At 43.1% G+C, this 24,917-nt stretch overlaps 1 protein-coding gene across 36 annotated transcripts in view; it reads left to right on the top strand.

Moving 5' to 3' along the window:
* The window catches only part of NRXN3 (neurexin 3), a 985,201-nt gene that overhangs the window by 623,496 nt on the left and 336,788 nt on the right, over positions 1–24,917 (top strand). For 2 of the 36 annotated variants that reach the window (XM_048307866.1, XM_048307865.1), the window contains exon 1: positions 570–1,572. The exons of 29 other annotated variants lie outside the window; for them this stretch is intronic. In XM_048307866.1, the coding sequence (XP_048163823.1) occupies positions 1,329–1,572 (244 nt within the window). In that variant the 5' untranslated portion in view covers positions 570–1,328. Of the gene's footprint in view, positions 1–569; positions 1,573–24,917 lie in introns of those variants that run through there. 5 more of the 36 variants (XM_048307854.1, XM_048307853.1, XM_048307863.1 and 2 more) reach the window with 4 other exon arrangements.

Below are 24,917 nucleotides of genomic sequence, written 5' to 3'. Positions count from 1 at the left end.
GCAGGACGAGCCCCAGGACAGGGCGGCACGGGGGGACGGCGTTACCTCAGCGCATCCATCCCCGTGCCGCGGCCGAGGGCTCCCCGTGCCGGCCGCCCCCGAGGCACAGTGGGACGGCGGCACGGGAGGAGGTCCCGTCCCTGCACGGACGGGCTGGGCGCGTTTCGCCAGGGGCTGCTTGGGGCGGGCAGAGGCCGTGGGCGCGCCTGGGCGGCGGTGGCTGCCGGGCGGCGGTGGCTGCCTGGCTCCGGTTCCGGGTGCGGCCGGCTCCGGGAGCCGGGTGTTCCCCGCTGCCGGCGGCACCGGCCCGGGGGCCGCGGGGCCGGGGGCGCGCGGGACCGCACGAGCGCATGAATGGCGGGGGCGGTGCCGGGGGCGGTGCCGCGCGCGGCCCCGCCTCCCCCCGGAGCCAGCCAGTCCCTCTGCGCAGCGCTGCCGCCGCCCCCATTGGCTCGCCGGCGCCGGGACATTTGCATGCGGCTCGCCCATTGGCGGAGCCGCTCCCCCGGCCGCCCCGGCTGTGCTTCACCTGCGCCGCCGAGTTGCCCGCACTTGGCGCCGGCCGCCCGCACCCGCCCCCGGCTTCGCTCGCTCCGCGCCCGGACCGCGCCGCCCGCCCGGCTGCTCCAACGCGCCCGCCCGCCCGGGAGGACCTGGCGATGCACTCGACGGCTGCGCAGGGTTAATCGGCTTGAGCGCTCGGTCGCCTGGATTCGGTGGAAGGAGGATAACAATCTAGATCGCTCTGTGTGTGTGTGCGCGTGTGCCTGTCCTAGCAGTTCTGCATTGCAACACTTGCTAGTGGAGAAGCAAAAGAAACCCCCCCGGAATTGGGATAAAACCAAAAAAAAAAAGAATCAAAAATTTACCTGGGGTCTCTGGCTTATTTCTTCTTTTTCGTTTTCAGTAGTCCCTCTCAGCAAAGTGAGAGACAGGGATCGCAGGCAGGGAAAAGTCCTCAAGGACCCCGTGATCCTGGAGGAACCTGAACAGGACCCTCGCGCGGACATGTGCGGCGTTCCTGCGCGCTCCTGGAGGCTCGGTACGGCCGCGGGGTTCCTGCCACAGTAGATCCAGTCCTGGGAAACGGCGCGTCTTATTCGTCTCTGTGTGGTTACTAACCTTCCCCCATCCCTCCCCTTCCCTGCTAGCACTCGCTCTCTCGCACACACACTGCCTCTTTTCCTCTTGAGCACACACGCACACCCCTAGAGCCTCGGAAGCGACTCTCCTTTCTGCTAGCATGGGTCCCCTGGCATCATGAACGTTATTCTCTCTCCCTGGCTGGAATTCAGACTGCCCGTCTGTAGGTGTCCTGTGCCTTGACCATGCACCTGAGAATAGACCCCAGCATTTGCCCGGGACGCCGCCCCGCCTGGACCCTGTGGATGTGCTCCCTCTTTTGGGGATGTATCGTCAGCTCTGTTTGGAGTTCCTCTAACGTGGCTTCTTCTGCCTCGTCTTCCTCGTCTGTTTCTCAGGCTCAGTATGAGCATCACTTCCACGGCAGCAAGCACCACTCTGTGCCTATCTCTATCTACCGCTCCCCTGTCTCCCTCCGAGGAGGACACGGTGGGTTCCCACTCTTGTTTCTTTCTAACCTTTTTGCAGAGCAGTTGGAGCAGCAGAGGGGGAGCAGGGACGATTGCTGTGTCTCCGCGGGAGGGGGGTCCTCCCAGGCCCTCATTTCTGCCGTTAGCTCCCTTCCCCGTTAACCCTCCACTTCTCCCCTGCGCCCTCCCCGAGCAGTGCCTGGGGCTGAGGACGCGCCGCTTCCAGAGCCAACTTCCCCGGCCGGTGGTCCAGCAGGACGGAGGGTGGGGGCCGGCGGGGCCGGGGCGGGCTCGGGTCGCTCTGTGTCAGACGGCAGCGCCGAACAGCTCGGGACGGCGGAAGGGCATCTGCTCCAGTCCCGCTGGGGTCCTGCGACGGGGAATAACTAACTCCCTGGCTTGTAGCGGCTGACATGGTCACTGCAGCAGCGTATCTTCCCTGCCGGCCACCCTCGTTTTCCCGGTCGCCCTGCTGCGGGAAGGCCAGCCGGGGGCTCGGGGAATTGCTGCCGCCGCTCCTCCCCTGCCTGCGCGTTCGCAGCCTTCCTGGATGAGGATAGCAAGGGGCGTACAAAGGAAAAGGCGAGGTCTCATTCCTGCTCCTGGTTTCTTGCTTGGTACCTGATACTGTCTTCCTGGGAAACCCTGGGGCAGGAAATAATAGGGAGTAGGTTTTCACTCTGGCAGGCTGGGAGAACGGTAAGAGGGTGTCTGAGAGATGCCAAGAGAGAGTGAGAAGACCAGCATCCTGCTTCTGAAATGCTGAGCAATGCTCAGCAGCTGGACCTACACAGCCTCTTGCCCAGCTCTCCCAAGTCTCCCCTCCTTGACAGGAGTTGGCCCAGGCCTGGCTGACATGGGGGCTCTCCCTCATCTCCACTTTCTCCTGTCTTCTGTCCAGTGTCCCTTAGCTTCTGCTTTCAGTCATATTAGCTGGGAGAGGCAGGCAGGCAGGCAGGCAGGCAGACCAGGGCCTGGCCCTTTCCCTCCAGGGCTCCAGGTCAGGGTCAGGTCTGGCCTTCCATGATAGAAGTACTCAGTTACAGAATCACATCTGTGCAGGGCCAGAGGAAGAAGAACTGGTATCAGAATTGAGGCATAGGAACACTGAAGAAGAGCTAAGGGGAGGAAGAGCCCTGGCACAACTGGTTGAAATGTCGCATGACATGGCTGCAGCAGGACTATGAGGATGTGCTGGCAGGGCTGTCAGGGTTACAGGGATATTGAAACCTGGAGTGCCCCGGGTGAGTGCTCAGACGACTAGCAGAGCAGTCTGAAGAGTTCAAATGGCACAGTGATGAATGGACCTCCACTGAAATCTCTAGGTACATTGGCAGAATTGTAGAAGAAGCTTGGTATTGCAGGTATGAGCCGAGGCGCATTGGAAAGGGCTCAGGAACGAAGCCAGGAGGCAGATGCTGCAGGTCACAACTGAGCACCAGCAGAGCTGGGCTGTGCTAGCAGGAGGTGCTCTGGCAGAGCTGCTGGAGGGCACTGGAAGAGGGTGACAGGGAGTTCTGCAAGGTAGGTCGTCGATGCTCTGGCAGTGCGGGAGGGGGAGCCCAGGGCACTGCAGAACAGCACCATACTGCAGAGGCGAGGACTCAGGACTGAAGTGGCACTGGGTGCAATAGGTTGAGGGGGAGGTGTTCAGTCATTTCTGCAGACACAAGTGGCACTATCCTTCGAGCCTATTAGACTTCCACTTCTGCTCCAAAGTTCACATCCATCCTGAAATGCAAGAGAAACATTCAGGCCCCACATGGGAAGGGAACCAATGCCGTGCCAGACATCAAGACCATCTGTTAAGCACCACCCATGTGAAACTCAGTTATGGGTTATTAATCACTAGCAGCAGGAGCCCTGTTATTTGCAGCAATGCTTGAGGACCATGTGAGAGTCCCTGTTGTGCTAAAGTGAGAAATATGAGGGATCAGTCAGTCCCTGCCCCAAAGGGCTTTCAACAGCCCAGCTTCTGTAGCTTAGTTCTCCTGTGATGAAAGGGGATAGCGAAGTCTGGCTTGTAGGTCACTTTTGAGGAGAGGAGAGAAGGATGTCACAAAATGTGATAGCGGTTGGCTTCGCTGTAAAAGGCAGGCAGTAGTCTGTGGGAGAGTCTACAGTCTATTTCCTGGTCAAGAAATTATAGTTCTTTTCTTCTTGATGGCTTTTCCATTTGCCTTGAAAGTCAAGCAAAGCTTCATTTAAGAGCCAGGAGCAAAAGCTGTTATCAACTTCAATGAGAAACAGGCGTTTTTTTGGTGTCCTCATTGCAGAAAGGAACCAAGAGAAATAGAGAGCTCAGGGAGCTCAGACTAGTGCATAAGTCAGTGTGAGTTGTTTGGTTTCTTTGTGGGGTTTTTTGCATTTTTTTGGGGTTTTTTGTTTGGTTGGGTTTTTTTTCTTTCCTCATTATGCCTTGTAGCAAAGCCATCATGAAAACCCCCTTTGGCCATATAAGGGGGGTGAGTGGGATGGACAGAGAGAGAGATTGTGCCAGAGAGGAAGAGGAGACCACAAAGACAGCTGGTCTTGGAAACACGCATGGTTTATTTTTGTGTGTTCTTTCACTGTTGCACAACAGAGGCCCTTGGAACTTGGATCCGTAACAGCGTTGAGGAGTCAGATCCCAAGGAGGCTGTGCACTCTCTGTGTTTCCTGGGATTTTGATTCTTTGTTTTTCTTAGAGGGAAATAAGAAATTCATTCTGATTTCTGCTCTACTTGGTGGCTACATTAATACTGGTTTTGGAATGAATCAGATCAGGATCATGGCCACCCTGATGTGTTGTCTTCCAGCCTCACAGTGCTGACCACCGGGACTCAGTCTTGTTAATTAAATATATTAATTATATATATATATATATAATTATATATATATAATTATATATATATAATTATATATATATAATTATATATATAATTAATTAAATATGTTAATTAAACATATTTTCCTTTTTTCTTCTACATCCCAGTGGATTTCAATCTGTTTGAAGAAGCAAATTAATATCTAGCATAGAGGAAAAATAAATGTCTCACAAGCAGTGAACAATTTTTTGGAGTCTGTGTCTAGTGCCCCTTTAAAATCAGTGGAAAACCTTGTGGCTTATCTTGAGCAGGACCGGACCCAGATCTGGCAGTCGCTACTGTGCTGGTGTTATGAGAGTTAATTCTGAAATCTCTGAGCTGATGATTTCCGGTAGTTGGGCTGCAACCTGCAAATGCAAAATTTGGCACAGCTCATCTTCTTGAGGAGAAAGTCTTTCTAACAGGTTCACCTCCTTGTCAGCAGGGGAGTGAGCCTGGCCAGGCAGGGGACTTCAGCAAGTTAGAACAAATCTTTTTTCCATGTGAGGACATTCCTAGACTGGCAGAATCTTTATCCCCGAATAATAGGAAGGGAAAGCCATGATTCCTTTTTGTTTCACTAGGAGCTTGTGAAACAGAGGGAGGAACAAAGTTGGGACTGTGTTTATTGAAGGTTCCCATGTGCTGAATCCTCTTGTCTCCCCTGAGCTATTTTGCACCGTGCTGGGTCAGCTGCTTTACCAGAGCCTGCAGCAGTGACTTCACGGCCCCTCTTTCCACATCCTCATTGCCTCAGCTGATGAATAATGCGTGCCTCTGGTTGACAGATAAAACGAAGAGATTTGTGCATGTTTTGTCTTAGTGATGAATTAATTAATTTGCTTTCTCTTTTTCTCCTCCAGCTGTTTGTTCTCTCTCTGTGCCTAATGGCTGTGGAGCAGGGGTGCACAGAGGCGATGTGTGATGCCTTGTGCAGATTGTCCCTGCCTGCAGGGACTGCACTGCAGCTATGGGAGCAGTGGTTGGCACGGGGTAGTTTCTCTTCATTTTCACTTTGTGGGGCCTAGGCTAGCCCAGGTTGTTGTACAAGTCACAGGAAAAAGTGTAGGTCTGTTGTGAGGACTGGTATTGAGCAATCACCAGATCTTGTAGGTATAACTCTCAGGCCTGAATCAATTCTTAGAAGTTCTGTTATTTTTATGAAGCATTTCCTTCTGTTATATCTTTTTTAAAATCAGCAAATGAGAGCAAATGCTTGGACAAATCAAGAGAGTGCTTCCATGAAATAGGCAGGTATTGTGCAAACCAGTGTCAAAGACACAGCTCTAGCAGTTTACCCTTTTTAAAACGCATATGTCCTTGCTGCTCCTCCAGTGTGACTTACTCCTCATCTCAAGATTCTATGTTCCTGCAATCCTGCCTTTTCTTTGTGATAGGAAACAAATTCCCCATCCTTGGCACTGCCCATTCCCCAGTACAAAGCAGGACCTTTCCTGTTTCCTCCATCACCAGGAGATTACTTTGAGCAAAGGTTGGTAGCTTTAACAAAATGGGAAAAAATCGCTCTGTACAGAGCAGTCAGTGATCCAGTAAAATGAACTTCACTCAGATCTGAAATTAAGGTTGCAATTAAGTTCCGCAAAGGTGAAAAGCTAGAAGTCTGTCTACTTTCCGTGGCTTGCTTTTATTCTCCTATCAACAATGCCTAATTTTTTGGCAAAGACTAGTGCTGCTGTATGCCTTAATGTTTACATTCCCTTCCTCAGAGATATTAACAATGATTAATTATTTTTAAAGGATGGTGAAATCTGCTTAAATTATCTCAAGCTGTCTCTTCAGAAATCGAAGCATCTATACTCACTCCCTTGTAGTTTTAAGTGATCATAATTGGGCTTTTCCCTCCTTGTGCTGACTCTGTAGCTCTTCTGAGAAAGCACAGTTTTCAGGAGTTGAACACAGAAAAAATTGGGTATGTACAAAGACTGTTTCCTCAAAATGAGGTTGCTATTTGACTTATCCTTTGCATGCTTTTACATGAAACAATTTCTGATCAGGTGCTTTCACTTCTTATTCTGTGCACTATATTAACTGTTCCCAACTTGGAATAGTTTGCATTGATCTCCAAAACTGATGTTAAAGTCTGTTCACCTGGTACTTGTTCTTAGGAGTTCCCAATGGTCTTATGAGATCTGGACGTGAGAAACTTAATGTTATTGTTGAACCCTGTCAGTCTTTTTTGATACATGTCTCTGTGCTCTTTGAAACATTGCTCAGACTGATGCTGCTAAAGGTATAGTTTCCTCAGACATTTTTAAAAGGGCCCTCCTCTGAAAGCTACTTTGTGCTTGCTCAGTATCTCATAGCACATTTTGCAAAAGTGGGAATGCTAGTCCTAGTCAGAATTAGATCAGGGCTTTCTTCCTCCTTGTATTTCCTTTGCAATTTAGACTAGAGAGCGGTTGCTTTTCTGTTTTATTTCTGCTTTTGGGTAATACAGCCCTGACTTTTCAAGCAACTGCCACATTCTGCTGCAGAGGTGACTACATTTCAAAGACAGGTGAAGGATCCTGCTGTATGCCTTGTATAGGCATTGAAGTTGTAAAGAATATTGGGTTTAGTGACATCAGCTGTGTAGTCAGAATACTGCAGAATTAGAATTTTACCTTTTATAATATTTCTACATTTTAAAATACGATTTTATCTTAATAATTCTTGTTTCTCTTGTTGTTTTCTTGTTCTTTATCTTCTTTTGCCATGGCATGACCATATATGTTTGAACAGTGTTATGACAGCCACTGGGTTATTATATACTGTGCTGTTGGGAGCTCCAAATTCCTTACACATCTCACTAGAAGGAGGAAAATGCACCTAGGTCATGTAGTGTGGCAATACTGACAAGAACAGAATAGTCTCCAGCTGGTGGTGGGGAAGTTCCATGATTTGCCGTACAGAAGGTAACCAAATAAAGAGCTGGAGCTTCTAAGTGCAAGGAATATAAGTTTTGTCTAGGAAGTACGAAGGATGACCATTCTTCTATTTTTTTCCTTTTCCATGTGCTGTGCTTTAAGAAGACCAGCTCTCTGTGTGGTTGCCCGGGATGACGGTCCTGTGCTGGTTGGCTGCCTTGTTTTCTTTTTTGGTTTTTTGTGTGGTTTGGTTTCACGGTTTTTTTTTTTTTTTTTTTGTTTGGTTGGTTTGGGTTTTTTTTTGCACTTGCTGTCCTGGTGGGCTTTGATAACTATGAAAGGTCATTTGTACTAGCAAAAAAAAAAAAGATTGTTTTCATGTCTTCTGTGTAACCTCTGTACACAAGATGACATGCAGTTGACCAATGGCTCTGCTTTGTTCTGTGACCTTGACAAGACATTACTTTACTTTCTGACATGTTTTCCTCATCTGTGAAATGAAGAGAAAACCATTTTTTTGCCAAGGTGAGGTGAGCAGTTCTGGTGCATCCGTGTGCTTTGAGATCCATGGCGGGGAGCCATAGAAATGAATGAAACCCCAGTCGTCCTCTTGGGCTTTAGGTGTCAGAGAACCTTAAAAGGGCAGCCTGCTTGTATCTTTTCTTGAAGGACAAGCAAGACACCTTCAATTCTGAACATAGATCCTAGTCATATTTTCCCTTATGGCTTTAAAGCCTGCACAGGCTCTAGTGCCAAATCCCAGCACTGGTGTTTCTGAAGGAGCAGGAGAGCATTTTGGCAGAGTGCTGGGTGTGCTGAACTCCAGGCAGCCACTGGAGCTAGGGACCCGTGATTCACCATTGCTCTCTCACCACTCTTGCATATTGCTTCTCTTGGATTCTTTGTGTGTGTGTTGTTTTTGCACGTTAAAACAACTACTTATATCCCCGAGTGACTTTCCCCCAAACTATGAATTTAAAGTACTTCCGAAACTGTCTTTTAGAATTTGAATATAATTATATGCTTTGGGTGTAAATTGTGGGTTTTGCTACGTAAGAAACTAATGGAAATGATCTGCCTGTTCCTGTAGTTTACAGATTATACGCTTTATATCTGGGGATGTATATTTAGGCTGCTTTTCTGTATGGTGTATTAAGATGAAAATGAAGTTAGTGTGAGCTATAGTGGTTGTGAAGCATGAATAGTGGGGCTGATAAAGGACATTACTAAATTGATCCAGTGCTAAGGTTTACTTTATCGTCTCTTAGTTTTGCATCTTTCATCTTTTTGCATTCTTGATGATGGAGGGCAGAAAAGGGGGAGGTATTTTACAGTCTATAGAGGGTCTTGTGTCTGCAGTAGATCAAGGGACAGGGTGAATGAATCAGAAAGACGTAAAAATATTGCTAAAAAAAGACCCTTTGCTTATTCTGTGAATACCACATAGTAAAGAATGAGGGAAGATTTTGTTTTCCAGAGGGCTCAGGAAGAGAGTACCATAAGTTTAGTCAGCAGTCCAGGCTCCATTTAATAACTTCAGAATGAATCTGTTTCCATGCTATCCTTGGAACTTGATTTTGAATTTAGAATAAATTCAGCATATTAATCAGGCCAAATTATTGGAAAACTATTAATCCACATTAAGAAGATCAAATCATTGGAAGGGAAGGGGAAGTTTGGTTTCTTTTTCCAAAAGTTTGATCTTTAGCTTTGTACTCCATGACAAGAACTGATTTTCTGGACGTATTTGGTGAACACTTTGTTTCCTTTCTCATCTGCTGCACTGCCTGGTGAGGGTTTTCATGGCTTCCTGTCATGGCTGGATCCTGCATTTACAGCAGCCTCCTGCTCCTGCTCCAGCTGGTTTGCTTAATAATCCCAGCCAGTGGAATGTCCTCCACTGCTGGTGAACACTTCAACTACGAGCGTGAGGAAAAAGCAGCAGAGTATGGAAATTCCCCGAGTAGCATTGGGAAGGCAGCTACAGGGTGGTTAAGGGAGAGAACACATAATAGATACGATAGACCTGAAACTGTTGAAGAATTCAAATGTTTCTGAAGAAGAGAATTAAAAAAAAAAAAAAAAAAAAAAAAAAGAGCAAAAAAAAGAACTACATGATTAATTTTGTTTGGTTGTTACATTGACTGGACTACATGTAGAAAATGGGTTCTGCCAAGGTCTCTACTTGGCTTCTACTCCAAAAGGATTCTCACTGTCTGATTTAACACTTAGGAATCCCTGTGTTTTTTGGATTAAAGCCTTCATCTTTTGTAACTTCCCTGAGTTATGGTGATCATCTGAGAGTTTCACTCCAAAGACTCTTGGAGCTAGCAGTTATATAGGCATGTTTACTGAGTTACAAGCACTGTGGATCTTTTAGTATCTGGTGAGATGAAAATGGAAACAGTAGGTAGAAAACCTGACATTTTTCTCTTTCCTTTATTTGTTCTTGATTTACTTGTCTAATGGTAGCTCATCTCAGCTTTTCTTATGTTCTGAATATGCTACTGATAATTACGGTGTTCTGTGCTTTCACAGGAGAGTTTGTCATTCACTGATGTTCACTGAGTACAGTGTTTAGGAATGCTGGTGGCCTGGATAGGACCTAGTGTAGTCCTAAGTTTATGTGGCCTACATCTAGTCATGTGCTTGTGTAACATCTCTGTAGGATTGCAGGAGGACCCCTGCTCCCCCAATGTCATCTTTTCTTTGTAGTTTAGTAATGAATGCCAAAGCTATTCTAAGTTTCCCTGATCTTGCTCCCCTGTCTACAGTCCAGCATATTTCTGTCAGAGTAAGTTTGGAAGATACTGATGGCTTTGAATGCCTTTTCACTTTTTATTATCTCACCATGGAGCCTGCTCTCCTTCCTGTCCCCTCATGCATTCAGAGGCAGTTCATTAGAGGCAAGGAAAAGACAAAGAATTAATTTTCCTTGAGAAATGTATTCAGCACCTTATAGAGGCTTGAAGAAAAGAAGCAGAGCAGAGAATTCTTACTAACTTCTTTTGAAACATTTTTTTTCCATGGAGAATCTAGGGACAAAAAGTGTCTGTGCCCTACAAACATCCATTTACCTGGTAACTTACTTTTCTGACACGAGGCACTGTGAACATGCCAGGATTGCAGCAGTCTGGAACAGAATAAGGTGATGTGGGTGCCTGTTCTTCAGAATTGATGTGCATTTGCTTAGTATAAAAAGAATGTATCTTGTAACCAAATATCAAGGTAACAAATTCTGCTCAGATGGCAGGGTGGCAAATTCTGCCAGTGGTGTGTATCAAAGCTTATTTCAGTTCAGGTAATTGTTATTCCAGACAGGTTATTTTCTACTTAACAAGCCATGTACTCGGCTACTTTTCCTGGCCCAGTCATTAGGAAATATACACTGGCAAAATGAGCAGCCTCCCCTACTGGTCTAATTAATACTTGATGACTGTTTGAAAAACGGTCAAAACCTGAGCCCTTTGTGCATTCCTTGATGAGAAATTTTGCCACTGATGTCAGTGAAGCCATATTCCAGTTGTTAATGAGCAGTGCTGAAGAGGTTTTTCCTCAGCAGCAGTATGGAACAGAACTGAGGACAAGAACCTGCCCCAAACATTTTCCCTAGCTCTGCTTCTGGCTTACCTTGATATACTGGATGGTGAATCCTACATTGCCAGGTGATTCAGTTTGTCTATGCTGTAGTGCAAAAATATGATGATTTTTTAAAATCTTGTTAGATCCTGACATAACACATATGAAAGGAAAAGAACTGTATTGTTACTTTTCTTTCCCAACATTCTGGAAAGGTATTTTCAAACTTCAGCCAGAATATTTGGTCCTTGGAATTTAAGGAACTTTACAGTAGTATGGCTCCTGGTACTTTCTTTGGAAGAAGTCCTGGGAATTCATCCCTGTAATGTCCTGAGAAGGATGGGTGCCTTTTTAGGAAGCCAGTTCTGCAAAGAAATACTGATTCTCAACCTAAGAATACATGGGAAATGCCTGGGCTGTGTGGTTAAATGCAGTGTTTTGTTTCAGTCCTTTGTGAGAGCAGTTTCTGCTGCTGGTGATGGTTTCCTTCACTGCTTCAAGGAGCATTATGGACATACATTTCTCTTCACTGGTTTTAGAAATCTGAGGGGATTTTTTAGAACAGTGACCCAAAGAGCTGACTGTATCACCCCAGCCTCTACTTCCATTGCCCCTGTTTGCTGTCTTCTGCTTCTGCCACAAGTTAGATTTTGTCTGCAACTGTTCAGTCAATTCATTTTACCAAAAATTGTGAACAAAATCACTGAGGTGATTTTAGCAATCAAGGGAAAGCGGAGAGGAGGGAGAAAAGAGGAGGAAGGTGGAAATTAAGCTGAAGTGTAAATTCATTCCCATGCTTTCTTTCCCTTTGATCAGAAGTAAAGGAGGGAAGCATTAGAAGAGCCATTGAAGACCCAAGTAGTTCTCAAGAAAAGACACAGGCAATTTGAAGCTAGAGGAAAAAATACACTAAAGAAACAGGACAGGAAGGAGCAGTATTAGAGCTCACCAATGGGGCTGCCCCATTGGCTCCTCTTCATCTGAGCTGAGGAGTTTCAAGTGCTCTGCAGAAGGCTGTGGAATATGCATCTTGTCCGCCAGAGCCCCATGTTGCTGATGTTCAATGTACAGTGGTCTTTTAGCCACACACTTTTTTGATCTTGGATCTAGACTTCAGAGTATTCCATATGTTTTGTATGTCCAGTTACTGTGATGATTGGATCACCCATTTAGCTTTCTTTTTTATTTTTTTTTTAAACCATGTGTTTTTGGAAGTCTTACTGTCAATATCTGGAACAAGACATTAATAAATTTAGCTTACTACCTATCAGTCTAAAGACTCAAGGCACATTTTTTATGGAGGGAGAAAGGATGGATTCTGCTGCTTTTCGGCAAGGGGAGAGCTGTGCAGTGCTTTATTTGTGTTGCTAAGAAGGTCACTAGGACAGGCCCAGGTAAAGGCAGGGCTGCATGGCAGTCAGCAGCGGTGCCTCAGGGTGTGTGCTTGCCCTGTCTGTGCTCCTCTGTTACACAACAAGAGACTAAGAGGAGCAGTTTGTTCAAATGCAGTGTCTGAATAGTGGGCATTTTTGCCAGGGCACCCCTCTGTGTGTACATAGGGATATGTGTAGTATTTCTCCTTGGAGAAACTCTCTTCTCTTCAGAAGCAGTGTCTGGTTTTTACATTTCTGCTGAGGTTTAGGATGCTTAATTCATGTCCATAGGGAAGCTGAGTTCAGATTCAGGAAAGGGCTAGGGGCTGTGTGTGAGACTATTTCCCTCTAAATACTATGTAAAGACAAAGCAGTCATATCTGCAGGTGCTCTTTCTTTTATCCCATTTCACTGCCTGGGCAACCATTCTACAGCAACCCTTTTCTATAACCTTTTTGGATTCCTGGATTCAAGGGCACCTTCTAGAGAGCATGATTCAGTCCCTGGCCTTCATGTAGCTGAATTCAACTATGCTTACAGAAGGCCTAGTTAGTCAAGAAGTTTAAAATACGGCAACAAAGTCCCTGATATATTATAATAATGGAATGGCACCATTTTATAGAACTAATGATTTCTAATTATTTTTAAAGTAAATTATTTATAGCTATAATAAGTATTAAAAATAATTTATTATTCTTACCTATATGATCCTCAAACAAAAAAGTATGCAATAGGTGACTCTTGTAAAAGACAAGATTTCTGTTTTCTTTGCTGTTTTACATCACCCTTGGTTTGCATGTCTTTGCCTGAATCACAGAAAAACAGTGCAGTCATTCCAAAAGAATTTGTGGTAAAGTTTTAGGATCCTGCCATGCAAACCTGGGCTCTATAAGTTCATGGACAACACTTTACGATTAGAAAATCATTTGGAGTCTTTATAGTCTACAGTCTTGTAGGCTACAGTCTTACAGTAGCAAAGATTCAGGAACTAAAAAAGATTTTTGGTTCAAATTACGGTTGAGTCATGGTCTCTGTCAGTAATCTCTGAGGACAAGGCTTGGAAAATGTGTGAGTGAATGTAGAAATGCACCGATAAAGAAATCCTGCTTTAGAGTTGAGCTGAGCAAACTAAACTGTCCCAGAATGCTGAGCTGCAGCTCACAGTACAATCAATGATATGTCAGCACCAATTTTGGTTAGATGTTCATACACAATTTGAAGAGACGTATTCAACCTGAAGGAAGAAATTAATCACAGAAGATTATAAGAATTTCCATACACACTGGTCCATCTGGTCTGGTATTCTCTCTTGACTGTGGCCAGTGCCAGATGCCACAGATGGACTCAAATAACCTCTTTGATATGCTTAATTGTATATCCCATGGGAGGGTTGTATTTTTTTTCCTTGACCTCACAAATGGTGATCACCTTATGCTGTAAAGAACTGAGAAGGAGACTCACTGCAGTTTTATCGTGGTTATAATAATTTTATATGCCATTCTGTATTAGTAAGTCTTTTTCTTTTACTGACTTTTTGTTTAGCTATTTTTAAATTGCTATCTCAAAGCATTTTATGCAGCTTCTTAGACCATTACAGCACTGATAGAAGGCAAGCAACCAGTTTTTGTATTTCTTATTCTAAGATGAGAAAATAGGACATGGAGAGGCAAAGCAGTTTGCTGAGTCAGAAACTGTTGCCACATTTAAACAGCCCGAGTTCTGCTGAAATCCCAGCGTTTACTGCTTTCTGTCACTTCAGTCCAGGTTATCAGGGTGCTTAATTGGAAGCACCCAACAGGCTTGGAGGTTAATAGAATTTAGGTTATCTGAATGTGTCTGTGCACAAACAAAGCTGACAGTACAACCTGGCACTGGTGGCATCGGGTCCAGTACACTTTTCACGTTGCTCTTGCCTGGTGGCATGGTTGTGTTTCTGTCTAGGATTTCTTTGCTGAAATACATGCACAGGCAAGGGAGGCACATAAATAATTAGTTTGACACTACCAGGAAGCATTGACCATCATGATTAATGTCTACGTACTTTGAGTCTAATATGTCTAAAATGCTTACTTTTTTGTCTTAAAAAATTATGGTTTGTGGGTAGATTGTTGGTACAGTGCTTGTCCATATCTTCCTGAAATATTTGGCTTGCTGCACATGAATTACAGCATTGGACCTCTTTTTCTCCCTAAAAGGAACCCACATCATGGACTTCTGAGGACTAGGAGTATGATGTGTGTGTGTGAGAGAGAGACTACACATTGCTTTTCAGAAAAGCTGATTTTGTTTGCATTTTTGTCTAGTAATAAAACCTCAGCCATGTTAAATGCTGCCAGAAATGTTTTCTCTTCTGCCTCTAAACTGTGACATTAAGCCTGTTGTGTCCAGGGTCAAACAGCAGCTGCCATGTACTTACAGTGTTTCAGTTACAGTCCATGGTGCATAGAAATAAGTCTTTTCTATTCAGGGTTTCCATCTAAACTAATGTAAATCTTCCAGAGAGCAGCTTTCACATAAGAGTATCCCGCAGGGAAAGAGGCAGAGCAGTCTAAGCAAGGGCTATAGAAACAACAACTTGTGTATGGGTCATGGTTTGACCCTGCTTTCTGCTGTCACTCTAGGCAAATCAGAGCTTCACCTCTGCATGTTCTAAACTCCCAGGTGGTAATGGGGAGTTGAAATACTTGCATATTTCTTAATCTTGGGAGACATAACCAGCCTGATCTTACTTTCACCATTACAAACCAGAAGACATTTGGCATCAAGAAGAGTCTGTAGTGCTGGGCCTGTGCTTTCAGCTGCAGGTCATGTCAGTTCCCTTGCTGTCACAGTCTGTACCTGCCTATCTATAGAAGTAGCTCTGACCTGAGTATCCCAGTTTCAGCCTCGGCTGTACATTGTGCCAACTTCAGATGAAAATCTTTATTGATCTCCTGTATTTGTTTAGCAGCTGGCAGACTCAGCCACAGAAAAGAGACTCCAGAGAACTTACAACCTGGGAAGAAAGGACTTCCATTTGTTGTTGTAACGTATGATGTGAGTAGGGTACAGAGAATGTCCCATCTATTTTAATCAAGATTTTTTATTTTTTTCCATCTCTGATATGGACAAAACTGCAAAAAGCTGAAAATGTTGAGCTGGCTGTTCCAAGGAATTCAGAGAAGATCAGTCCAAGTATCTTCTTTAAACAGTTACTGCTTGAGGGAGATTGGTCACATCTTTCTGTGAAACATCCAAGAACCTGATGCAAAATAACAGTAATACAACCCTTTCTCTGTGCATAAACACACCCACTGTACGCATCTGCTTATGGCTTAACACCATATTCAGGAATTTAAACAGAAAACCATTAAACTTCTACAGCAAAACTAGTATCATTAAAATATGTTCTCCCAAAACTCAATCCTTCCCTACAATGCCTGTACCCTCAGACTACTTCTGCAACACTCTTGCCAAATTCATCCCCAGAAACAAGATTAATTTAATGAAACCAAGCCACAGACTGCCTCGTTTCTGTAGTTGCCATAGTAAAACGTCACTCACAGTAAACAGTCCAGAGCCCTGGATTTAACACATGTATGGTCCAACCTATTAATCAGTGTTGCAAAGGTCCTCATGGAACCAAAGCTGGGGAAAACAGAAAACTGCCATGTACCATGGCAAACTCACACAGACACTCAGTAAATAGAAACATCCAGTTAATGGGGGAGAACATTTTTCACAAATAACCACTCTAACCTATTAGCTCTGATACTCAAGGGAGTCCTTCAAAACAGTTTCAAAGAAAGATCTTAGAAACTAAAATTTGTAACTGCTAAAAATCAAGGGTTGAGGATAGCAATAATGATTTACTGTATGTTGTATTTCTTATGTCCTGCTGCCTGTGAACTCTTCATATCCTATAGGCAATAATTAGTTCTCCTTCTGTTCAACTGAGGGGGAGAGCCCATTACCATTGCTAGTACCACTCCCCATGGATCTACAGGTAGCAGTACTCTTGCCTCAAATTGACTAATTTATTAGATTACAGTGTTAAATTCAGAGTATTGGTATAAACCTGCATGTAGTTTTGAAAGCTGTTGCTACATTTTTAGGTCTGAATAGGGTTTATGTTCCTTACATTTTGAATTTTTTCCTTCTATACTGGTTGGTCTACTAAAGGCAAATCTTGCTCGTTTATAACTATTAATCATCATGAGTATAACAACATAATTACAAAAGTTTCAATCTTTAAACATTTTTAAACTTTTTGAAGTATTTATTTATTGAGCTTTGCAAACAAAACATGTTTTTAATGGAACTTGAAGCCTTGTTATTAAATGCCTAAACTTGTTTAAAACTGAATATAGAGCAATCCCTAAAAATAGTTTACTTCTGATGAATTACCCTTCAGTGGAAAATTCTCAACCAATGCTAGTCATAAAATGATCTGTACACAAATGCAAACAAAACCTCACATCTATGCCATTAGAACCATTCTGAAAGCCCGGGTTACATGAGCATTAATCCATTTAGAAAGCTCCCAAAATAGTTGCTGTTATTTCTATTGTACTTGATACATTGTAGCTTGAACAGCAGGAGGAATGAGAAAAATTTCTGGACTTCAGCTGTAGGTGACTAGGGCTCTGGAAGTGAGTATTCTAAACCACGCTTCTTTGCACAGTTTTAGGCTTAAAACTGAATGTTTATTGTATTATGACTCCATGGCTGGGATTTTAATTGAAGACAAATTTTTGAATTGAAATTTCTGGCAGTGAGATTCTGGGAAAAAGCATTCAAAGACTGTGGAGCAGTATCATACATCAGTTAAAAGGTCATTATATTATTTTAACTACCACTGTGTAATAACCCAGTGCTGTAGATTTTTCCAAACCCAGCTGTAGTTGTGGGTTTGTTTAAGAGTCATTAATTCTGTTATGAAAAGATTTCATTGTGAACTTCTGCACTACTTCTGCACCAAGAAATTTTGGTCTGCAACCTGCTACTGGAGCAAGCCTGAACTGTGGCTCAATCCCACCACCACTGCAAGGTACTCATATTTTTTTGGTGTTTAAAGCTAAATAAATTTTAAGCCCAAACAAGTCACTGTTTTGGCAATAGGTTTTTTTAGGATAAACAATCCTGTACATTAATGCAATGCATTACAATAACTTGTTCAGACACATATAATGCAGTCACATTTGCATAAATGAATACTCCTTGCATGTCTCTACTCTAATTATCGATTTGCCTGCCTAAGCTAGATGTTTTAAAATTTGTTTCTCAGTGGCAGTTATCAAACAGAATATATAATTTTGATGAGATCACAGATGTGTGGGACAACATTCAGTCTTCAGTTTGCAAGATTTCAGTGTCTTTCTTACCAAACTGTTTCTTGCTAACATCACTGATACATATTGTTTGTGAATCCAGAGGAATGCAGGGTCTGAGAACCTTTTTCTGTATCTTGCATGTTCTGGTTTTATAATCTTCGCCAATGCTGCAGTTTCCTCTTATGTGTCAGAATTGTGATAATGACACAGCTTTGTAAGGAATTTTCAGATGGGTAGTAGCTTTTGATAATGTAAAAGTCAGGTACTGTTGTAAGGGGACACACAGAAAACCTTATGTATGTTTGCAACTACATACTACGTTTAGAGTCCTTGATTTTGACCTTAATTTACCTGTCCTAAAATAATGTATACCAGAAGCATAATCCTTTTCATTGTGTGGTTATCAGACTAGGTATTTGGTGATATTTTTAAAGGGAAGATTCATTAACACCATGATCTTATCTAGTTCCTCACTTAATCTATATTGAGCTGCCTAGATGTTATTCATATTCCCCTACCACCAGCAAGTCAAGGTCTTGGGGAAACAGACTTGATGCATTCTGTTTATCCACTATAGTTCATCATCTAAGATAAGCCAGGGTTGTCTGCAAACTGCAATCTCATCAGGCAGGCTCAGATAACATCTCACTTGGCTTTTTTTGCTTATTCCATTAGCACAACTGTCCGGGAGATTTGGGATGCTCAGCTTTACCATGCTGGTGAGAGCAAATGATTAACTGGGGATTGAGATTTAGCCATCATTGGCTCCATTTAACATGACAACCCTTTTAGTTGTTACACTGAACCTCTGTAAGGCTGTACTCCCAGAGAGCATTTAAACAAGAGGGAGATCTGTGCACCATTACTCTTTAAAAAGAGCTTAATTCATGTCTCTAAAAAGGATTTTCTTTTCTCCCTTCCCACTGTTGTTGCTTTCACATGCAACTATTCACTAGCACTACCATTTTAGAGGTAAAAGGCAAGTAGGATCCCTAATTCCTATTCACTGGTCTTTCTTCTTACAGCCTAAATAGCTCTAGAGATCCAAGCAGCTACCACTGGTGTGTGCATGTAGCAGCAGTGGTTGTATACATGTGGTCAGGACCACTTAGCATTCTGTGTCTCTTCTTGCAAAGCACCAGTAAAGCAGTTCATTCAGACTGTCCTTAACCTGTATAGTTCATAATTTTTACATGAAATTGTGGGCAAGTGAGTAGCTAACTCCCTAGAAACACTGCTTGGTAGGTCCGTAGGTAGGATGGTAGATGTGGAAAATTCAGTCTGTGTTGTGTTGAAAGGAGATGAATGCTACCCCCATTTCAGTGCTTGTATTTCTTACATTTCAGTGTGGAAAAGAGAGGAGAGAGTGCAGCAAGGAGTGAGTTAACTGCCTGCCTTTCTACAGAGCTGGGCTGGAAAATGTTTCTCAACTTACCCTTTCAATATAGAGGTTTTGATGCTTTTTCTCTTCACACGGTTCAAAATAGATTTGGTTTTTATGTTCTAAGGGGGCTTACTACAGTTATAACCATTTTGATAACAGTTCCAATAACATTTTTGATAATAGAATTAGCATTTAAAATGTTGTAAAAATGAAAAATGTTGAAAAGTAAAATACTGCCATTTTTAAAACACCACTTTTCAATTTCAGAAGTCTTTAGTTTTAAAACATTAAAGCAACTAATTATCTAAGAAAATCGGCACCAGCACACTGCCAAAGGAAGCAGAGACTGGGGATGAGGAGGGCTAGGATAGTTCTTCACATCTAACTGTGATGAACTTCCCTTGCATGGGAAGATTGCTTGTTCTAGAGAAGCATATCTCTAGATGACAGTCAGGTGTGACAGGAACAAGAAGGCATTGAGTTGATTGAGTTGAATCACCTTGTGTTTATTCCTGACATGTAATATGAAAGTATTTTAGTCCTTTGCCCAGCATGTCTGGTATTAAACTTTCCCAATCCAGCAGAGATCCCCAAAGGCTGTTGAACACAGTCAACTTTGTGTTCAGAAATAACCACATCCATACCAGAGATTTTCAGGGGAGACCAAAACTGGGTTATTTCTGTTGCTGCATGACACAGCTGAGAATTCTCAAAGGTTCTCCAGTCTGCCAGTGCTGGAGAGAGATATGATGCAAATACTGAGTCTAATGGACCTAATTTGAAAAGCTTCACTCTGCAGTGGAGGGCAGTGCATAGGTCCTGCCTATGGTATATGGTTTCTGCTGGGATCCAAAAAGGACACTGCTGCTTCTGTTTTTCATTCCCCATTCCAGGCTGCAAAGCCTAGCCTTTCCGAGTATGTAAATTGTCTTTTTAACTGGCTCCTGCAGTTAAGAGAGAGAGGGAGCTATACAAAAAGTATAAGGTACCTTCACATATATATCCAGAACTCTGTTTCTGGGCTGTTATCTATGTTTACATACCATAAGGTTTTTCTTGTCATCTAACAGCCTCTCAGCTGTGGTTTCCTCTCATTCCAATGTTTGGACACTTCTGTTTGTGCAATCCTCTGGACTGAAATACATTTATGAAGGAGAGTTCCGATGTTTCCCCAGGTTAAACAATGTGTTCATGAGCTGGTACAATGTGCACAAGAAAAAGCAAGAACACATACTACATACTGCGAAATTATGATTTAAGTTCAGATACAGCAGGAGAGTACTTGGTTTTCATCCGAGGTCTGTTCTGCTGTCTTTAACTGAAATCTTCCAGGTTTGTGTTGATACCAGTAATAGCAGAATGTGGACCAATTACCTTGTAAATAAAAAAAAAAAACCAACAGGTAGATAATTGACTTTTGGAAGGCTGCCTAGGCTATTATTTTTATTTCTTTTGCTTGCACAGGGAACTTTGTGCCTGACACAGAAGTGTGGCAGCAGAGCAAGGCATATTCTGGGGCAGAAGGTGGGTGGATGGGAGGAGGAGGTTGATCAGCAGGGGCAGATGGGTCCCACAGTGCCTCTCTGAGTCAGCCAGCCTTATTTTAGCAAGTGTGTGTGTGTGTGTGTGTGTGTGCGCGTGTGCTCATTAGGGAACTTACACATTCATTAGACTGAAGATCTGAACAGATGAGGTGAAAGCCCCTTTCCCTTTTCCTTCATTGTTGACTCTGGTGTTAATATTTAAGATACACAGGATAACTTCTCAGTAGGTATCAATATATTGACTCATTCTACTCAGTGACTATAGCAGAGCTATGCCAGCTTACACCCAGTGGGGATCTGACCCCCCCTCTCTGTTTTTTATCTGCTTCAGGTGTCTTAAAAAAAGAGAAAGAGAGAAAGTAACAGATTGCGTATGATGTAATTTCTTCCCTGGTTTATCCGGTGTGTCAGTCTTTCCTTGTCAGAATCCAGAAGGGAAGCTGTGACTTGGAAAAATAATGCATTCAGTATATTGTGCTACACCAAAACTCCAAGCAGTTTGTCCCTTGCCCTAAATCTTAATATGAAATCTTATTTTATAACTTGAAAGAGGACAAGTTCCTTGTAGACCCCATATTGCATTTAAGGATGAACTCAAAAAGGAGCAGGAGATCTGCAGTTGTTAAAAATCAATATTAATTGTACAAAATCTGTCAAATTCTATGTTTAACTGGATGATGTTTTCTTAGGCCTCTGGTGGAGGACCAAGAAGTTGGTTCAGCATGGTTTTGGGGACTGTGCCACACAGTGGCCATTGACAAGGCAGCGTGACAGGTCTTTCACTCTGGGTAAGAAACACGCTGTTTCAAGGTTTATGCCCAGAAATGAAGATGAGACCTAGGAGGTACAGAAGCACATATTCCCAAAATGTCCTAGAGCAGATTGTAGTTAATAATGTTGTTGTGGCTGCAGTGGTGTTAGTGTGTAAATGAAGCAAAGTTAGTAACCCACTGATACAACTGGTCTGTAACAAACTAGTTTTTTGACATGAAAAAGATTTTGTGTCTGATACTTTGCCTATTTATTCCAGCTGCATAATTTGTTCTACTGGACTACATCAATTCCCTCTTACAGCAAGGTTTGCTGTCCTTTCACTACAGGGTGTGACACTGGCTACTGCCATAGACACATACTGCATTATGTGGACCTAGATTTCATCTGGCACTTCCAGCATTTTAGTGCTGAGCTCACTCTTCTTGGGGCAGGTTGTCACTTGTGGAGATATTTGCGGTATAAGACGTGCAACTGGGAATCCTCATCATTCGTTGTCACTGATGTTGTCTAGTGCTAATTCTCATTTCTGTCTATGTCCCAATTATGTTATTTTTACTCTGACTCTTTACATTCTTCCTGCAGGCTTACTTGGATATTGACTTTTTCCTCATGTCTTGACCTGCAGTGTTTCATCATGCCTTTGTGAACTGCTCATCAGCTTTCATGGTCCACATCAGAGGCAGTCACGCCTCAGGGCGAGGCAGGGAGAGCAGAATTAGACCACCAGTGAATGCTTTCGCTGCTTCTACTCAGTAATATATTTTGTACTCAGGGCTGGTAGCAAAGCAAGGTGGTGTAACTGAATAAGCAAAGGCTTTCTAAAGATAGTGCCCTATTCACCCTGCCATTCAAGGAACAGAGCAAGATTGCTCTGAGGTTGGGAATTAGTGAGTGAATTCTCTTTTAGTCCTCCAGGTAGCTGATAAAACTGGCACACATGACGGAAAGCTTTTTGGGAGGTGTCAAGTGTGGGAATGCAGTCTGCTGGATAATACGCTGTACTTGGGCTTTGGGATTAGAAGATACCACTGCCAAATTCTTAATGCAGTAGCTAAAACTCTCAGGTTTAAAAGATTATTACCATTTATTTGCTTCATTTGCTCCCACCCCCAAACCTGCACCCCAACAAAGCAAAATTTTTCTAATCAGCATGTAGCTCCTGCTGTGCTAGCTGACTTTATTATTTTTTTTTTTTACACTTTTTTTTTTAATAGAAAAAGCCTGAGAAGGAAAAAAATGGGTGAGGATAGCTGAAGCTCAGTTAAGAGGGATTATTGGGACATGCTTTTGTAATTGATTTAACTCTTTATGCACACCAAGGGTAGCAGTGATCTTTTCTGCAGCAAAGCTAATGCGATGTTTTCTTTAGGGCTGCAGAGCACAACATGAGATGAGAAACCAAGAGTTCTTGTAAGGCTTCAGGGCTTGGAGCAGCAGAAGAGGGAAGGAAGGGGCTGCTCCTCTCCTGTCCGGAGGCAGCTCAGAGCCATGGAGCAGAGAGCATAGGATGTCAGGGAGCTCCTGTCTAAACAGTCACCCCTGGAATCTGCTTAAATTCTGCTGGAGACCAGTTTAACCCTGTATCATCAGTATTTTCCTCATGTTCTAAGTGTGATAAAAAGGGGTGTTTCACAGAATTTAACATATGTCTAATTGGGGCTGGCATGTTTCTGATTTATTTTCCATACCAGATGAAAGATGTTTCTCCTGTATGGTATTTGAACAAGTCCTGTATACAACTGCTAAGGGATTTTCATTTGTTTGCTGCACATTCAGCTGGCAGTCCTTTAGTATAGTGTCATGGCATGAAGATTTGTGATATTTAAGTCAAGCAGTGAAGTTTATTTGGTACTTCAGAATCACATGTAGTTACTAGAATTTTTTCCTAAATACTGGGGGTGACTTGCTTTTTAGTGGTGATGAGTGGCAAGTTAAAATTCTAATTCCTATCTCCAGTTGCAGAGCAGAAATACAAGAGCATACAAAGAGTTACAATAGTGTAGCTGTAAGCAAGTGCAAATGAGATAAATTATTATTTGCAATTTCACAGCTGTTTACATGTCTAGAGCCAGCTAAAAGTATCCTACCGAAAAAGGACAATATCATTAATTCCATTTCATTGAAAATTGAGTTTCATAAGGAAACTAAATATAGTGAAATTACTGAGGCCTAGAGAAAAGAAGCATCTCATCAGGTGCACAAAACAGTTCTGTTGCAGAACAAGTAGAGTCCAGGAGCTACAGCGTATCCCAAGTTTACTAAACCAAGCCATATATAGGTGGTAGCAGTGGCAGCGTTCTCCTGTTAGAGTTTCATCTATTTTTGGATTTATACCTTTAATCTCAAATTGAGTAACCTACCACAGCACTTGGGGAATGGTAACCAATTTTAATATCCTGATGATACATTTTGTAGACAGCTACATTGATCAGTACTCTAGAAGTACCTTAGTTAGGCAGAGAAGCTGTATTGTGTCTCATTTCTGTGACACCAAGAGCTTGACTGACATGATCTAGCTAAGAACAGAAAAGTATGTGCCATATCATTGTGATTATCAAGCTCCATGTACAGAGAGGTTGAGAAGTACCATTCTGTGGCCTCTACATATTGAGTCTAAAGCCAAAAATGTGGGGTGCAAGTGGACGGTATGCTGCTCTTTGATTTCCAAGGCCCAAGTGCTTGTAAACTCTTTGAATGGATGGTACATTTTACCCACTGGGGGAAGTCCTGTGCCATGGCAATACACTGATGTGGACATCCCACCACATAATTTTAAGTGATTTTAGGTGTGGAGTTTTCCTAGAGATGCTGTTCCAGAGCATTAACAGAATCCTTTTCTAAGTAGCTTTCTCTGGGATGTTTGGCATCAGTTACCTTTCTTCATCCAGTCTGGTCTTGTCTTCTCAGATTCTTCCTCAGCTCCACCCCTTGTTTTCCTACTGCAGCTTCTGCATTCCTGCAGATGGCTGTACCCCACAGGGCTTTATCTAGACATTCATATTTAGCTGTGTGTAGGAACTGCAAGTTACTTTTTATTTATTTACTTTGAAAGACTCCCTTAGCTCCCATCTGTTTAAAATGCTACCTCTACTTGTTCTCCCCGATGAAAGCTTGAAGGAAGGGAGGGGAGAATAAGCTTCTCTCCCTAACCAGCAGCTCATATTTAGCTGAGAAAAAAAATTGCACAGATCTTTGGGCTACCTGTGGAGATGGAAAGGTTAGGCTCCTGAAGGCCAGGGTTCCTGCTTCTCACAGTCATCAGTTCTGGGCCAGGCCCATGGAGCAGCTCCTTTGCCCACTGTAACAACCACTCCAGTCCATTGTAAATGTTTCATTTGGAGACAGGGAGGGTTGGAGGGAGAACAAGAGTGAAAGTCCTGTTCCTTCCTTTCTGCCTTTTCTCGTTTCTTTCACATAGAAACTAAACTGCAGCCCCCAGAGCACCTTGAAGGATTAAATGCTGATCAAAGGCAGGTTTAACCATATCCCCAGGACAAGCTGCTTAGACACTAAGGAGCACAAGCTGTGGGTTAGCACAGTAACCAGAAAAGCAGAATAAATTAACAATTATCATTTCAACATGAACAAAGCAGAGTTTTGGAAGATGAGGCACTGGGAGAGTTCAGGGGAGCAAATTGTGGGGGATACGGATGGAATTGAAGTCCACATTTATCTCATACATATA

The sequence above is a fragment of the Corvus hawaiiensis genome, chromosome 6 (genome assembly GCF_020740725.1).
Source record: "Corvus hawaiiensis isolate bCorHaw1 chromosome 6, bCorHaw1.pri.cur, whole genome shotgun sequence".
In the NCBI taxonomy this organism is placed as follows: domain Eukaryota; kingdom Metazoa; phylum Chordata; class Aves; order Passeriformes; family Corvidae; genus Corvus; species Corvus hawaiiensis.
This window is presented reverse-complemented; position numbering and strand designations above follow the sequence as displayed.